The sequence below is a fragment of the Rhinatrema bivittatum genome, chromosome 2, assembly GCF_901001135.1.
Source record: "Rhinatrema bivittatum chromosome 2, aRhiBiv1.1, whole genome shotgun sequence".
Lineage (NCBI taxonomy): Eukaryota > Metazoa > Chordata > Amphibia > Gymnophiona > Rhinatrematidae > Rhinatrema > Rhinatrema bivittatum.
The window spans coordinates 241113284-241130084 of NC_042616.1; the positions used below are offsets into that span (position 1 = coordinate 241113284).

Consider the following 16801-nt stretch of genomic DNA (forward strand, 5'->3'; position numbering starts at 1 on the left):
TGTTTTTTGATCGACTGATTTTAATTTAGTTTTATTATATTCTCCTTGTCTGGTTTATCTTTATCTTCTTTTGTTAATGTATTCCCGCTTGGTTAACATGCTTTACAAGCGGTACATAAAAGTTTATTAATTTCTTTGCTCTACTATGTTTTATGGTTATATTGGCATGCTTTTCTTTGAAATATAGCCACACGTCCGGTTTATGAAAAATCTCCTTCCTGCGATTCCCTTCAGTAATTTAACTATATTCTTTCTTCAAATATTTCAGTGTGATGACTCCATGAAATTCAGATAAGGATCAGTAAAGAAGGACCTATATCATCTTAGATTTAAAATGGGGAAACTAAGTTGGAAAAGCTATTAGTTATTCATGTTTTACATGTGCGATACCTGCATGGGTTCAGGAAAGGATCAGCACAGCAGAATCACAATTTACTCTGATTTATAAAGTTGATAGTGAGTAATCAGGAGGAACTTTAAATAAAAAATTACAGTCACCTCCTTTAGAATGAAAGAGTAAAAAGATTATTTTGCTTATAACATCAAGGTGAATTATCTATTTTGCCTAATACTGCCACATTATCACAGATTCTTGGAAGATTTATCAGTGCAAAAGCCAGATGGTGAAAATAATCTGCTTTATACAACTCGAAACTAAAAGATCACTAAACTTACAACACACACCAGATCAATTCCAGACACAACAGAAACTCTTTGGAATTTCTGTTACAATGCAGAAGCATAACATGTAAGTCCCCTACAAGCAGAACTCAAACAGATATCTTGGGGACGAGGAGAGGTAGGACAGCAGCCAATCATCAAATGCCACAAAAAGGTCATATTATCATAACATTAAAAGCTAAACAGATTTGCATACTTAGATCAGTTGATCTGAATGGGTTATGTCTGAATATGCCCTTTGCTAACACGATCAATAAACAAAAACTGGGGACTGAGTCTGCCAAGCTTGATAAAGTAGGTAATTACAAACACTGTTAAAAAAATACATTTTTAAAATGTTTTTACCTCTTTTTGAGCAATTCCCATTCTGTCTCTCCAATGCAACAAAACCAGATCAATTTTTTCCTTGGTAAATTTTTCCACTTCTTTAGCAGCTTTCCCAGCAAGCCTCTGCCACTCTGGTACCTTATTAAATTTTCCATACTGATCCTGTGGAATTACAACATATATAAAAATATAATAAGAACACTGTTGTTTGTAAGAGACTGCTATTGTGTAATTCTAGTTTTAAAAAATACTCCAGGTAATGCTTAGCTTCTGCATGAAAGGTTTCTGAAATAAATGACTGTATAAAATTTGAAAAATATAAATCATAAGCTAATAGCCCCAGAATTAAAGACATCCTCTAATATAGTATTTCCCCAACCAGTATGCCACGGTACACCAGTGTGCCATGACTGACCTGCAGGTGTGCCACGAGAAGAGCCTGGTCTGAAAAGACGAGGTGCCAGCAGACTTCTGTTTTTCTCCCTTCCTGGCCTGCAGGATGCCCGCCTACCATCAGACACCGTTGGAGAGCAGTGCCTATCTACTGCTGCTTCTCTAACTCTCTCTTGCAAGACATGCTGGCATCCTATGCTGTTACTATTGCACAGGCAAGCCAGCAGAGGAGGATGCAGCAGCAGATGCTAAGTGCTGCTCACTCAGAATTGTGCTGGCTCGGGGAGGGGGGGTGGGGGGGGTGTGGAACAACTAAATGTGCAAAGGGGTGTGGCTCAAGGGAAAGATGAAAGTGGCATTGGGTGTTGGGAAGAGGGAAGGGAAGGTAATGATGGCAAGGGGTAGGAAAGAGGGAAGATAAGAGCTAGAGGGGCTGGTTGGCAGGACAAGGAAAGTGATGATATACCATAGGTGTTGAAAGAGAGGGAATGGAAGAAGGTGATAATGCCAGGAAAAAGAGAAGATTAAGATGATGATGGTGCCAGAGGGGTGGAAGGAAAGGGAGACAAAGTGGGATGATTCCAGGGGGTGGCAGGAGAAGGCAATGATGCCAGGAGTGAAGAGAGAGAGAGAGGGGAATAAGGTGAAGATGTCAAGGGAGAGGGAAGAGAAGGTGGTGATGATGCCAGAAGGGTGGAGAGAGTGTGAAGGGAAGAGAAAGTGGTGATGATTTCAGGGGATGAAGGGAGGGGTTGGGGGAGAGAGAAGATTGTAATGATGCCAGGGAAGAGGAAGGAGAAGGTGAAGATGTTGCTGGGAGTGGAGTGAGAAAGAAGAAAAAGCAGGGATGCTGCCAGGGGGTAGAGGGAGAGTGAAGGAATAAGGTGATGCCAGAAGAAAAGGAAGACAAGGTGATGACAGAAGGGTGAAGGGAGAGGGAAGAAGAAGTGATGGAGATGCCACATGGGTGGAAGGATTAGGAAGGTGGTGATGATAATGCCAGAAGGGTGGAGGGAGAGAGACAGTGATGATGCCAGGGTATGGGGGACAGCAGGGCTGGTGAAAGCATATTTGGCACCCGAAGCAAACCTTTGGTTATTCATCCCTCCCCCCCACCCCCAACTTAACTACTGATGACAGTGGCTCCCTTCTTTGACAGTACTGGCTCTGGTACAGCACCCCTCTAGACCTCAAACTAGCAGGATTTTTCCACCTCCAAAATCTTGCAACCTAGGCGACTGACTAGTTTGCCTAATGGAAGCACCAACCCTGGGGAGTGAGAAAGGGAAAAAGAAAGTGATGTCAGGGGAAAGGAAAAGAAGGTGATGATGCCAAGGGGTATGGAGGGAGAGGAAAAGAAAGGTGATGATGCTAGGGTGCTGAAGAGGGAAGAAGGGAGGATAAGGTGATGGTGATGCTAGGGGGTTGAAGGAAAAGAAGAGAAGGTGATGGTGCCAGAAGTGGGGGGATAAGGAAAGGGACAGTGATGATAGCAAGGGATAAAGGGAGATGGAAGGTGATGATACTAGAGGTGGGGGTGACAGGGAAGAGAAGATGATTGTGAAGGTGGTGGTGTGCCACAATGAAATGAACCCTGTGCCAGGTGTGGTATGACACAAAAAAGGTTGAGAATCACTCCTCTAGTACCTATATGACATTTACCTATTAAAGACTAAATCAGCTGTACTCATAATTTTGTGGAATTATTTCAATGACATTTTTACTATATGCTACTACTATGTGTGTTATGCATAAATACATGCTACGCTGGCAAATGCATTAAATTTTTCTAAGCTAACATGTTGGACAATTTTCAAAATTTAGCCAGTTAGATTGCCCTTGGTGAAAACTGTCCCTCTCAGTGACCAAAAGCATATGTGGGCTTTCACAATATACAGACTTTTAGTTGAATTAAAAAGAGGGGAGACTTTTCCGAAAGGATGGGCTCCACCTTAACCATAGTGGAACCAAGCTGCTGACACTAACTTTTAAAAAGGAGATACAGCAGCTTTTAAACTAGAACAAGGGGGAAAGCAGACAGTCACTCAGCACTGCATGGTTTGGAGGAAGGTATCCTTGAAGGATACTAATGAAACAGGAGAGTTAGGGCATCCCAACAGAGAAGTTCCAATAAAAGCAAATATAGTCCATGTGCCTATATGTAAAAAATCATTGAGCTAAAGATTTCCAAAATTATCCCTATCAACTGAAAAGCAGGTTGTTAATACAAACAAAAAACATACTTTGAAATGTCTGTATGCCAATGTCAGAAATCTAAGAAGATGGGAGAGTTAGAGTGTATAGCAGTAAATGATGAGACTGACATAATTGGCATCACAGAGACCTGGTGGAAGGAGGATAACCAATGGAACAGTGCTATATGAGGGTACAAATTATATCACAATGATAGGGAGTATCAACTTGGTGGGGGTGTGGCACTTTATGTCCGGGAGGGTATACAGTCCAACAGGATAAAGATCATACAAGAGACTAAATGCTCAGCAGAATCTATATGGGTAGAAATCCCATGTGAGTTGGGTAAGAGTATAGTGATTGGAGTATACTACCGTCCACCTGGACAAAATGGTCAGACAAATGATAAAATGCTAAAAGAAAATCAGGGAAGCTAACCAATTTGGCAGTGCAGTAATAATGGGAGATTTCAATTACCATTATTGAGAAAAACGTTGTACAATAGATGTTTTCAATTTTAATGTGTGTATTTATACTAAATATGATGCATTTTCTAACCTATTAAGGACCGTCATAACACCCGTGTTCTACACGCATTTTATGCCTGTGTTCTCAGCCACATTGGGTCATCTTTAATCATTGGTCCTGAGAACCTTAAAATGGTCTTTTGCACTTATTTTTATCTTTTCTTTGTTTTTTTCAGTATTTTATAATTATATAGTATGTGGAAAAAGTACTTCCCTTGGTGTAGCGAAGTCTCGCTGTCATATAGGTCCCAATTCCGATCCTTCTACCGCCGCGTATCAGCAATTGATTGCCTGCTTCTTCAGCGTTGTTTTGCCGCACTGGGTCTAGCGCCGCCGCGCTGCCGCACAGGTCTAATTCCAGTGCCGCCGCGTTGTTCGCGAAGGGTCCTGCTTTATCACACGGGTCTATCCCCCGTTTATTTACTAGTGCCGCCGCGCTACTGCATACGTCTGGTGCCGCCGCGCTGTGTACAGAAGTCCGTGTACATGTACATGGACTTCTGTACACGGACTTCTGTACACGGCGCGGCGGCACCAGACGTATGCAGTAGCGCGGCGGCGCTAGTAAATAACAAACGGGGGATAGACCCGTGCGATAAAGCAGGACCCTTCGTGAACAACGCGGCGGCCCTGGAATTAGACCTGTGCGGCAGCGCGGCGCTGCTAGACCCAGTGCGGCAAAACAACAACGCTGAAGAAGCAGGCAATCAATTGCTGATACGCGGCGGTAGAAGGATCGGAATTGGGACCTATATGACAGCGAGACTTCGCTACACCAAGGGAAGTACTTTTTCCACATACTATATAATTATAAAATACCGAAAAAAACAAAGAAAAGATAAAAATAAGGGCAAAAGACCATTTTAAGGTTCTCAGGACCAATGATTAAAGATGACCCAATGTGGCTGAGAACACAGGCATAAAATGCATGTAGACCACGGGTGTTATGACGGTCCTTAATAGGTTAGAAAATGAATCATATTTAGTATAAATACACACATTAAAATTGAAAACATCTATTGTACAACGTTTTTCTCAATAGTGTTTACATAGTCGTATTTTGAGTAAATTTGGATATTTTTGGTAGATTTCAATTACCCCAATATTGACTAGGTAAATGTAACATCAGGACATGCTAGAGACAAAGTTCCTGGATGTAATAAATGACTGCTTCATAGAGCAATTTGTATAGGAACCAGTGAGAGAGGGAGCTATTTTAGATTTAATTCTTAATGGAACGCAGGATTTGGTGAGAGAGGTAATGGTGGTGGGGCCACTTGGCAACAACTAATAACTGGAAGAGGCACAATAAGTAAATCTACAGCTCTAACTAAATTTTCAAAAGGGAAACTTTGATAAAATAAGGAAAATTGTTAGAAAAAAACTGAAAGATGCAGTTGCAAAGGTTAAACGTGTTCGAAAGGCATGGACACTGTTTAAAAATACAATCCTAGAGGCGCAGTCCAAATGTATTCCATGCATTAAGAAAGATAGAAGGAAGGCAAAACGATTACCAGCATGGTTAAAAGGTGAGGTGAAAGAGGCATGTTAGCCAAAAAAATATCCTTCAAAAATTGGAAGAAGGATCCATCTGAAGAAAATAGGAAAAAGCATAAGCATTGTCAAGTGTAAAACACTGATAAGGCAGACGAAGAAAGAATTTGAAATGAAGTTGGCCATAGAAGCAAAAACTCATAATAAAATCTTTTAAAAATATATCTGAAGCAAGAAACCTATGAGGCAGTTGGTTGGACCGTTAAATGGCCAAAAGGTTAAAGGGGCTCTTAGGGAAGACAGGGCCATTGCAGAAAGACTAAATTCATTCTTTGCTTCTGTGTTTACTAATGAGATACCAGTTCCAGAGATGGTTTTCAAGGGTGATGAGTCAGACGAACTGAACCAAATCACTGTGAACCTGGAAGATGAAGTAGGCCAGATTGACAAACTAAAGAGTCACAAAATCACCTGGACTGGACGGTATGCATCCTATGGTTCTAAAGGAATTCAAAAATGAAATTTTAGATCTATTAGTTAAAATTTGTAACCTATTGTTAAAATCATCCATTGTAACTGAAGACTAGAGGGTGGCCAATGTAACTCAAATATTTAAAGAGGGCTCCAGTGGCGAACCGGGAATCCATAGACAAGTGAGCCTGACTTCAGTGCTGGGAAAGATAGTGGAAACTATTCTAAAGATCAAACTCACAGAGCATATAGAGAGACCTGGTTTAATGGAATACAGTCAAAGCGGATTTACCCAAGGGAAGTCTTCCCTCACAAATCTGCTTCATTTTTTTGAAGGGATTAATAAACGTGGATAAAAGTAAATCGGTAGATGCAGTGTATTTGGATTTTCAGATGGCGTTTAACAAAGTCCCTTATGAGAGGCTTCTAAGAAAACTAAAAAGTCATGGGATAGGAGTCGATATCCTTTCGTGGATTACAAACTGGTTAAAAGACAGGAAACAGAGTAGGATTAAATGGTCAATTTTCTAAGTGGAAAAGGGGTAAACAGTGGAGTGCCTCAGGGATCTGTTCTTGGACTGGTGCTTTTCAATATATTTATAAATGATCTGGAAAGGAATATGAGTGAGGTTATCAAATTTGCAGATGATACAAAATTATTCAGAGTAGTTAAATCACAAGCAGATTATGATACATTGCAGGAGGACCTTGCGAGACTGGAAGATTGGGCATCCAAATGGCAGATGAAATTTAATGTGGACAAGTGCAAGGTGTTGCATATAGGGAAAAATAACCCATGCTGTAGTTATACAATGTTAGCTCCTAATACAGAACCTACCACCCAGGAAAAAGATCTAGGCAGCACAGTGGATAATACTTTGAAATCAGCTCAGTGTGCTGCAGCAGTCAAAAAACGCAAACAGAATGTTAGGAATTATTAGGAAGGGAATGATTAATAAAATGGAAAATGCCATAATGCCTCTGTATTGCTCCATGGTGAGACCACACCTTGAATACTGTGTACGGTTCTGGTCAATGCATCTCAAAAAAAGATATAAATTGCACTGGAGACGGTACAGAGAAGGGTGACCAAAATGGTAAAGGGGACACAACAGCTCTCCTATGAGGAAAAGCTGAAGAGGTTAGGGCTGTTCAGCTTGGAGAAGAGACAGCTGAGGGGGATATGATAGAGGTCTTTAAAATCATGAGAGGTCTTGAACGAGTAGATATGAATCGGTTATTTACACTTTCGGATATTAGAAGGACTAGGGGGCATTCCCTGAAGTTAGCAAGTAGTACATTTAGGACTAATCAGAGAATATTCTTTTTCACTCAACTCACAATTAAGCTCTGGAATTCGTTGCCAGAGGATGTGGTTAGTGTAGTGTAGCTGGGTTTAAAAAAGGTTTGGATAAGTTCTTGGAGAAGTCCATTAACTGCTATTAATCAAGTTGACTTAGGGAATGGCCTCTGCTATTACTGGCATCAGTAGCTTGGGATCTTTTAGTGTTTGGGTACTTGGCAGGCTCTTGTAGCCTGGTTTGGCCTCTGTTGGAAACAGGATTCTGGGCTTGATGGACCCTTGGTCTGACCTAGCATGGCAATTTCTTATGTTCTTATGTATTCCCAGAGATGTATTTAGGTTGAAGGAGTTAACATACATACATACAATTGCATTTTCAAATGTACATGTTTTGCCCACATTCCTCTTCTCACAGATAAATGGAATGCAAAGTAAATGTGCACTTTATACTGCTTACATTGTTTCCCCTTGAAAACTGGCTACAAGGTACATGGGCACAAAAGTCTCCATGTACTTTGCAACAATGTGGGTTACTGAAAATATGCATCCCCTTTTAGCTTATTATGCTTCCTTTATTTGAAAATATATTGGTATTTTGCACATCTGTCCATGAATGATGCCTAGAAAATAATAAAATAAGCAAAATGCACATACTTAGGTACAGAAATGAAAACTTAATGCAGCTAGAAACTGAAGTGACATTGTAGGAGATATGGCCTTATATTAGTTCATTTCATCAGTTTAGCTCCTCTTATTTCAATCTGAAGAGAGGATTTGGGTTTTATTTGGCAGGTAGCAACAGATAGCATAATCTTCCTACTCTGGCAATGGTCATTACAGAACTGTTTCCTCAATGGGATCCAGTGATGGAGTGCTTACTCTCCAGATTGTACATGCTCTCAATCATAGCCAAAAGACTAGGCAAGGACAGTCCCCAACTCAAACGCCAGAACCTACCAGATGCGGACTTCCCAATAGGCAGGGCGGGCAAGTGTCTATGGGTGGCTACACCAGGGGTGTCCAACTGTCTATAGGCCTAAGGGCAGTTTGGAAGGTTGGAGGTTAAATCCACAGCTGGATCCTACTCTAGGATCTTGGCCAAAAACAGGTTAAGAAACAATAGTTTAAAATTTTTGGAACTAAATGAGATCGATTACCTCTATGAATTCCCTCCTCAGTGCTGTGTTATTTCCTCCTTCCAGGATGCCATTTACTTCAGAAATATAACACTTTGATATGGTTAGTTTATTAGTAGCCACAGAAAAAAATCTGAAGAGAAAGGCTGTTTTCGTGAAGAAACCAATTTCAGATGAAGTTTAAATGCTTGTTTCTTCTAAAAGATTTACTTCTTTATCTAACCACTGTTTATTTAGCCTACTTTCTGAAGGAAAAGAAGGCTTCCGAGACTGCTCTTTGCCTGTGCCACTAGTAACTTTTGTTTGATATTTTATTCACATTAAATGTTTAGGATTTGTGGTGGGGGGGGGGGTAACCACACAAGGAACAAATAGGGGTTGGGATTTGTTTTGACTTACATATGCAGACTGCAGATGTGTGCAGATCTCGGAAAGTTTCTTTTTGAGTGGATCTTCCTGATTTTTCTTTTCTTTAGCTACTAATTTATCTCCTTATTTTGCCCTTTTATATTTGCTGAAGACCCTGAACACACCAGAGGTATAAAATTGAGCATAAGGCAAACCTGAGATAAGAGCAGTCAGTGTATGGTTGTATGGACTGTGTGTGCAGTGCTGCCCTCCCACAAGCAAGGGCCCTCAGTGGGCCATGTAATCTGTGTCAATCCTCCAAGCCCTGTGACTTGGAAGTCCTGCTGGCAGCCATGTCCAAACATTGTCATACCCTTACAAACCTGCCTCACACATAGTACCTCGCCTCATCTTGGAGTCTGGTATTCCTTAGATGTGGCCTTTATCTGTTCTTAACTATAGCTGTAGCTGCTTGTTACTGGCCTGAATATACCTTTTATTCTGTGTCCTTTGCCTTTGTCTCTGCCTTAGCCAGTGTCCTAGTCTTTTGCCTTTGTTTCTAACCTTAACTTTACCCTTCTGTGTGTATTAGTCATAATCTTGTGTTTCTCTGTGTTCTTGTTTGTTCCTGTCCTATTTTTATTTGCTTGTATTTTTGTGATGCACAGCTTAATCCTTGTTCTGTGTTTGTTTTTGGACACCTTTTAGTTCCTAGTAGCTGTCAGTGGATGTCTTTCTCAACTTCCCTTGTTGTACACCTCCTGTTAAATACTGTTGCTGGCTACCAGATCCTAAGTTCTTAACCTGAGGGGGAGGTAGCTGGCCAGGCAGAAGACCCTAGGGGCCAGGCTGTCCCTGTAGCCAGCTATTCCCAGGGCCACCTGCTCTAGTGGTTACCCCTTACTGGCAATTGAGCTGTGTCAATAGCCAAGTAGTTATCTGAAGACAGCAGTTCCCCAGTCACATAAGTGACAGTGACAAGCTTAACGAAATTCCAGACTTTTCTGGAAATTACTTGGTCTTTCCTGTACATGTGAATGACTTTCCACATTGCAGAAGCTCCATAAATTTCTCTCACTTCCTGACTAGCCAAGATATATATGAGCAAGAATGCCCCCCAAAGGAAGGAGGAAGACTTTATATAGCAAATGTTGCTTACCTGATGTAACAGGTGTTCTCACAGGACAGCAGGATGTTAGTCCTCACAAATGGGTGACATCGAGGATGGAGCCCACCACGGAAAAACTTCTGTCAAAGTTTAACAGAACTTTGACTGGCCCCTACTGGGCATGCCCAGCAAGGCACTGACCCTGCAGCCAGCAGGGGTCTCCCCTCAGTCTGATTTTGAAAGCTACAGGCAGTGCCTAAAAAGTAAAAAGAAAACGAACCCAACACCGCGGGGTGGCGGGCGGGTTTCGTGAGGACTAACATCCTGCTGTCCTGTGAGAACACCTGTTACATCAGGTAAGCAACATTTGCTTTCTCACAGGACAAGCAGGATGGTTGTCCTCACAAATGGGTGAGTACCGAGCTGAGGATGTCCTGACTTGCACCAAATGTACCCAACGGTGTGCAAGAGGCACAACAACTGGGGTGGAATTTGGAAAAGGGCATCCGCACCCTACCGGGCAGGTGGAAGGGTGTTGGTACATCAGGTTGGAAAAAGGTTACGCAAGACAGATTGGTCGAAGATGGAGTCCTGTCTTCCAGCTTTGTCCAAACAATAATGGGCTGCAAATGTATGGAGGGAACTCCAGGTTGCAGCTTTGCAGATGTCCGGAAGCGGCACTGATCGAAGGTGTGCCACTGACGTCGCCATGGCCCTCACAGAGTGTGCTTTAACACGGTCTTGAAAAGGGATGCCAGCTTGCTCATAGCAGAAAGCAATGCAGTCCGCCAACCAGGAGGAAAGAGCCTGCTTACCCACAGGTTGTCCTAACTTGTTAGGATGGAAAGAGACGAATAATTGAGTGCTCTTCCTGTGAGAAACTGTACGGTCTAGGTAAAAAGCTAGAGCCCGCTTACAGTCTAGGGTATGCAGGGTCTGTTCTCCAGAGTTGGAGTGGGGCCTGGGAAAAAAGATAGGTAGTATGATGGATTGATTAATATGAAACTCCGAAACTACCTTAGGTAAAAATTTAGGGTGAGTGCGAAGTACCGCCCGGTCCTGCAGGAGCTTAGTGTAAGGCGGATAGGTAACTAGGGCCTGTAATTCACTAACCCTGCGAGCTGAAGTAACAGCCAAAAGGAATAACACTTTCCAAGTGAGATATTTCAAGTCACAGGAGAGCAGAGGTTCGAAAGGTGGTTTCATTAGACGACCAAGAACCAGGTTAAGGTCCCAGGATGGGGCCGGAGGACGCAAGGGTGGCTTCAGATGGAGCAAGCCCTTAAGAAAGCGCGTTACCAGGGGTTGTACTGAAATAGGACTACCCCCAATACCTTTATGGAAGGCGGCTACCGCACTGACATGCATTCTTATAGAAGAGGTTTTAAGACCTGATTCAGAGAGATGCCATAAATAGTCCAAGAATTTCGAGATTGGACAGGAAAGGGGATCAAGGGACTGAGAAGTGCACCATGATGTATACCTTTTCCATTTGTATGAGTAAGATCTTCTTGTGGAAGGCTTTCGTGAAGCTATTAGGACACGAGAAACGGAATCTGAAAGGTTAAATGGTTGAAGGACTAACCTTTCAACATCCATGCCGTCAGGGACAAGGCTTGGAGGTTGGGATGGAGGAGGCATCCGTCGTTTTGAGTGAGCAGATGCGGGTCCATTCGCAGAGGAATGTGCCTGCGGATGGAGAGATCCTGGAGTATTGGAAACCATACTTGGCGTGGCCAGTAAGGTGCTATCAGGATCATGGTTCCTCCGTCCTGGCGTAGTTTCACGAGAGTCTTTGACACAAGAGGAAGTGGAGGGAATGCATAGAGCAGACCGGTTGTCCACTTGAGGGAGAACGCATCCCTCGGCCGAGAGTGCTGGCTCCGAATGAGAGAGCAATAATTGTCCACTTTGTGGTTCTGAGGGGACGCAAAGAGGTCTATGCGGGGAAAACCCCACTTTCGAAACAGAGAGGTCGCTACGAGAGGGTTGAGTGACCACTCGTGTGGTTGGAAGACACGGCTCAGCTGGTCTGCCAATACATTGTCTACTCCCGGCAGGTAAGTGGCCCTGAGGTACATAGAGTGGGAGAGGGCTTCCGCCCAAATCTGCGCAGCTTCCTGACACAGAAGGAAGGATCCTGTGCCTCCCTGCTTGTTTATGTACCACATGGCCACTTGGTTGTCCGTCTGGATTAAGATTATCTGATGGAATAGATGATCTTTGAAAGTTCGGAGCGCATAGCGGATTGCTCGAAGTTCCAGGAAATTTATCTGGTGTTCGGCTTCCTGTTTTGTCCATAACCCTTGGGTTTGGAAGTCGTCCACATGGGCTCCCCAACCGATGTGAGAAGCGTCGGTGGTTAGGATTACTTGCGGATCCGGTGGGAGAAAAGGTAAGCCCTGAAGGAGGTTGACCTGAGTCGTCCACCAGGTTAAAGACAGGTGCATCGCTTGTGTAACAGTGACTATGGAGGACAGAGGCTGAAAAGCTTGAATCCATTGGTGTCGTAGAGTCCATTGTGTTACTCTCATGGCTAGTCGGGTCATGGGAGTGACTTGGACCGAGGATGCCATGTGACCTAGGAGAATGAGGAATTGGCGAGCCGTGGCAGTGTTTTATTTTTATTTATTTATTTATTTAAGGTTTTTATATACCGGCAATCATGAGCACATATCTTGCTGGTTTACATGAAACGGGAGTGCATTAAATACATCAACTAGAACTGTGGTGATCGAAGGAGCAGTTACAAATAACAAGGGTAGCAGAACTTGGATAAGAAGGAAGAGATAGGAAAGAATAAACGGTTGAACGGTATACAAATAAATTAAATGCTATGTAAAAATGGCATGATTAATGGCTGAATATTTGAAGTCCTTGGTTTGTATCTATGACGTGATATTAGATTGTGTCTGGGAAAGCTTGCTTGAATAACCAAGTCTTAAGTCCTTTCCTGAAAGTTAAGAGGCAAGGTTCCAGTCTGAGATCTGTGTTTTGAGACTGCTCGCCAGCTCGCCAGCTCGCCTAGCTCGCCAGCTCGCCTAGCTCGCCAGCTCCAGTTTTGAGACTGGAGCTGGCGAGCTAGGGAGATTAGGGTGTGAACCCTCTGATGAGGAAGGTAAGCCTTTGCCTGTAAGGTGTCCAAGTCTGCCCCAATGAAGGATAAGGTTTGAGATGGGACTAAGCAAGATTTCTCGTAATTGACAAGAAACCCTAAGGAAAGGAGTGTTTGAATTGTCAATGTTAGGGAGGATTGGGCAATCTGTTGGGTGGAGGCCCTGATTAGCCAATCGTCCAGGTAGGGGTAGACGTGGACACCTTCCTTCCGTAGGAATGCTGCTACCACTACGAGACATTTGGTAAAGACTCGTGGAGCAGATGCCAGACCGAAAGGCAATACCCGGTATTGATAATGGTCGCGGCCTACCAGAAAGCGCAGATACTTGCGATGGGATCTTGCGATCGCAATGTGAGTATAAGCGTCCTTGAGGTCGAGAGAACACAGCCAATCCCCCCTTTGTAGCAGAGGGAGCAGCGCGCCAAGGGTTACCATTTTGAACTTCTCTTTTTGAAGGTATTTGTTGAGGGCTCGAAGGTCCAAAATGGGACGTAGTCCTCCTGATTTCTTTGGTATTAGGAAGTATCTGGAATAGAATCCCTTCCCTCGTTGAGAGGGACGGACGGGTTCTATAGCATTTGATTGCAGAAGAAGAGATACTTCCTGTTGTAATTGAGCCAAATGGGTGGTTAGGCTCCACGCTTGAAGAGGCGGGGAGTCTGTCGGAAGAGTTATGAAGTTGAGGTGGTAACCCTGTGCGATAATTGCTAGTACCCACTGATCTGAGGTGATCTGCAACCAAGCTTGTAAAAAATGGTACAGTCGACCTCCTACAGGGATGTCTGGAAGAGGGGTTTGGCATGTGCTCCCTACAGGGGAGTCAAAGGCCAGCCGCAGGCCCAGGAGGAGGGGCTACAGTAGGCCTTTGTTTCCTAGGCTGACGTGGCTGAGGTCTGGTAGAGGATAGAGCTGGACGAGGCCTGGCCGATGGAGGATAGTAACGACGTGGCCGAAAGAACGACTTTTTAGAGTCCTTCTTAAGTGGTTGTTTGGAGGAAACCTCAGACGGAACAGAGGAAAGCTGTTTCAACGTCTCGTGGTGATCTTTTAATTCAGCTACAATTTGCTGAATTTGTTCTCCAAACAAATTGTCCCCTAAGCAGGGTAAATCCGCTAAACGATCCTGGACCTCTGGGCGAAGGTTGGATGACTTTAACCAGGCCCAACGTCTGGCCGAGATGGCAGTAGCTGAAACTTTTGTGGAAGCATCGAAGATATCGTAAGCCGTTCTGATCTCGTGCTTCCCCGCCTCAAACCCTTTGTTAAGAAGGGCTTGAAGCTGTGGCTGGTACTGGTCCGGTAATGTGTCAGCGTAATCTTGCATCTGTTTAAGGATGGCTCTGTTATATTGAGTCATGTAAAGTTGATATGAAGCTATGCGAGAAATCAACATAGCTCCATGGTACACTTTCCGTCCCACACTATCCAGGAATTTATTGTCCTTGACAGGTGGAGTGGAAGAGTGTGGCTTTAGACGCTTGGCCTTTCTTTGAGCGGACTCAACCACAACAGAGCGATGATCCAGTTGAGGCTTTTGAAAGCCTGGTGCTGACTGGACGAGGTATGTGGAGTCAGCTTTCTTGTTAACTGGTGACACAGATGAAGGAGATTCCCAGTTTTTCTTTAAGAGATCCAGAAACACCTGGTGAATGGGGATGGAAGCGATGATTTTTGGAGCATCCAAAAATTGGAGAAGTTCCATCATCTGGTGTCTGTCATCGGTCTCAGATTGCAGCTGAAAAGGTACAATGTCTGACATCTCCTTTACAAAATTGATAAAGGAGAGATCCTCTGGAGGAGATCTTTTTCTACTCTCTGTAGGAGAAGGTGGTGATGGTAAATCTGTGTCAGAAGATGTATCATCATCCCAGGTATCGTAGGGATCACTTGGGGGTTGAAGCCCTGACGGACCTGGCTGAGGATCCGAAGGCATCGAAGGAAACCTTGAAGGAACCGGTGCTGCAAGCGGTACTGGGAATGGCATCGAGGGCTTTGGTGCTGCCGATGGAATCGGTGCCGGTCTTGGAATCGATGGAGCCGAAGGATAAATCGGTGGAGATATACGAGAAGGCACCGATGGGACCACCCCGGAAGGGGGAATCAGGAACGGTGTTTCTCCTGCCGATGAGAATCCTGTCTGAGACGGTGGCGCTGTCGGTGCTACTGGAATCATCGATGGAAGGGCATGTACAAGTGTCTCCATGCGGTGTAGTAGCGGTGCTAGCGCCTCCACCAGAGGCTCGGTGGACGGTTCCCTCCTCGGTGGCGGAGGCGGTGCCAGAGACGGTGCCGGTGGAGGTTGGAACCTTTGCATCGCTTTCTCGATGGCCTCCTGGACCAGCCGGTCCAGTTCTGCCCGGAGACCAGGGGTAACAATACCCGGCTCGACGGGAGAGGGAGGCTGAGGCAGAGCCGGAGGGACCACCGTAACCGGTGGGATCACGGCTCCCACACCCCGAGAGGGTGAGGGTTTCCTCGATGCCTGCGAACGAGACGTGGACGGTGCCAAGTCTGATCGAGGCCTCTTAGTCGGTGGCTCGGCTTTTTCAGAGGTCGATGACTGTGGATCCTCGACAGGCCGAGACTTGTGCCGTCGATGGCGATGCTTGTCCTTTCAATCTCCTCGCCCATCCGGGGAGGGGACAGGAGTCGACGGCCGAGAAGTCATCGATGGTGGACGGTCACCGGAGGGTTGACGATGGTGGTGCAACTTCGACGGTGCCGGTTCCGATGACGTCGATGCTATCGATGGCGTTGGGGTGGGTGCATGGAAGAGGAGCCCCATCTTCTCCATCCTGGCTTTGCGACCCTTAGGTGTCATTAAGGCACATTTGGTGCAAGTCAGGACATCATGCTCACTACCCAAACACAAAACACAAACCCTATGGGGGTCTGTGATTGACATAGTCCGGGTACAGTCCGGACAACGACGGAACCCCGTCGCCATGGCCTAGGGCCAAATTTAGCCGCGGGAATCGGTAAGTGCCAACAGGCCTCGAGGGCCAAAATCGACGGCAGTCGATGAAAAACGGCAAAAAACTTACCGGAGTCCGCGAAGGTGACAACAATTTGTCGAAGGGAGACCCCTGAGGGGCAAATTTTTCTTCGGAAAGAAAAACCGAATTCCTGTCAGGAACGTGGTAAGAAGAGCTCCTTTCACCGCGTGGCAACTGCTGCGCGGAAAAAAGAAGACTGAGGGGAGACCCCTGCTGGCTGCAGGGTCAGTGCCTTGCTGGGCATGCCCAGTAGGGGCCAGTCAAAGTTCTGTTAAACTTTGACAGAAGTTTTTCCGTGGTGGGCTCCATCCTCGATGTCACCCATTTGTGAGGACAACCATCCTGCTTGTCCTGTGAGAAAACTGGTAAACTGTCTTCAGAGAACATCTGCTACAGTTAAGCAACTTTGCTTCTTTATGACAAGCAGATTCACCATGTCACATAAGTGGGATTTCCTAGCTAAGAAGTGCCTTCAACAAAAAAGGAGAAGAACCACTACCAAAGGGGTCTGAATATTTTTGTTGGGAAAAACATTTGCCCCTTGTTTTTTTTATTTTGTTTAAACGGGAACACAACCTAAATCATAAAATGAGCCCTACCCTTTGAAAAGCCCATGAGGGATGGACAGTCCAAATCCACCATTACAACAGGAGGCTTGAATCCACTTCAAATAGAAGGCAGCAACATTCTTGCAATCCAAAGTAAG

The 16801-nt window shown here is 44.6% G+C and overlaps 1 protein-coding gene across 1 annotated transcript in view; it reads right to left on the minus strand.

The window, feature by feature from the left end:
- The window catches only part of DNAJC13 (DnaJ heat shock protein family (Hsp40) member C13), a 701712-nt gene that overhangs the window by 422924 nt on the left and 261987 nt on the right, over nucleotides 1–16801 (minus strand). The window contains 1 exon segment of the mRNA XM_029587070.1: nucleotides 1027–1170. Within this exon segment, the coding sequence (XP_029442930.1) occupies nucleotides 1027–1170 (144 nt within the window).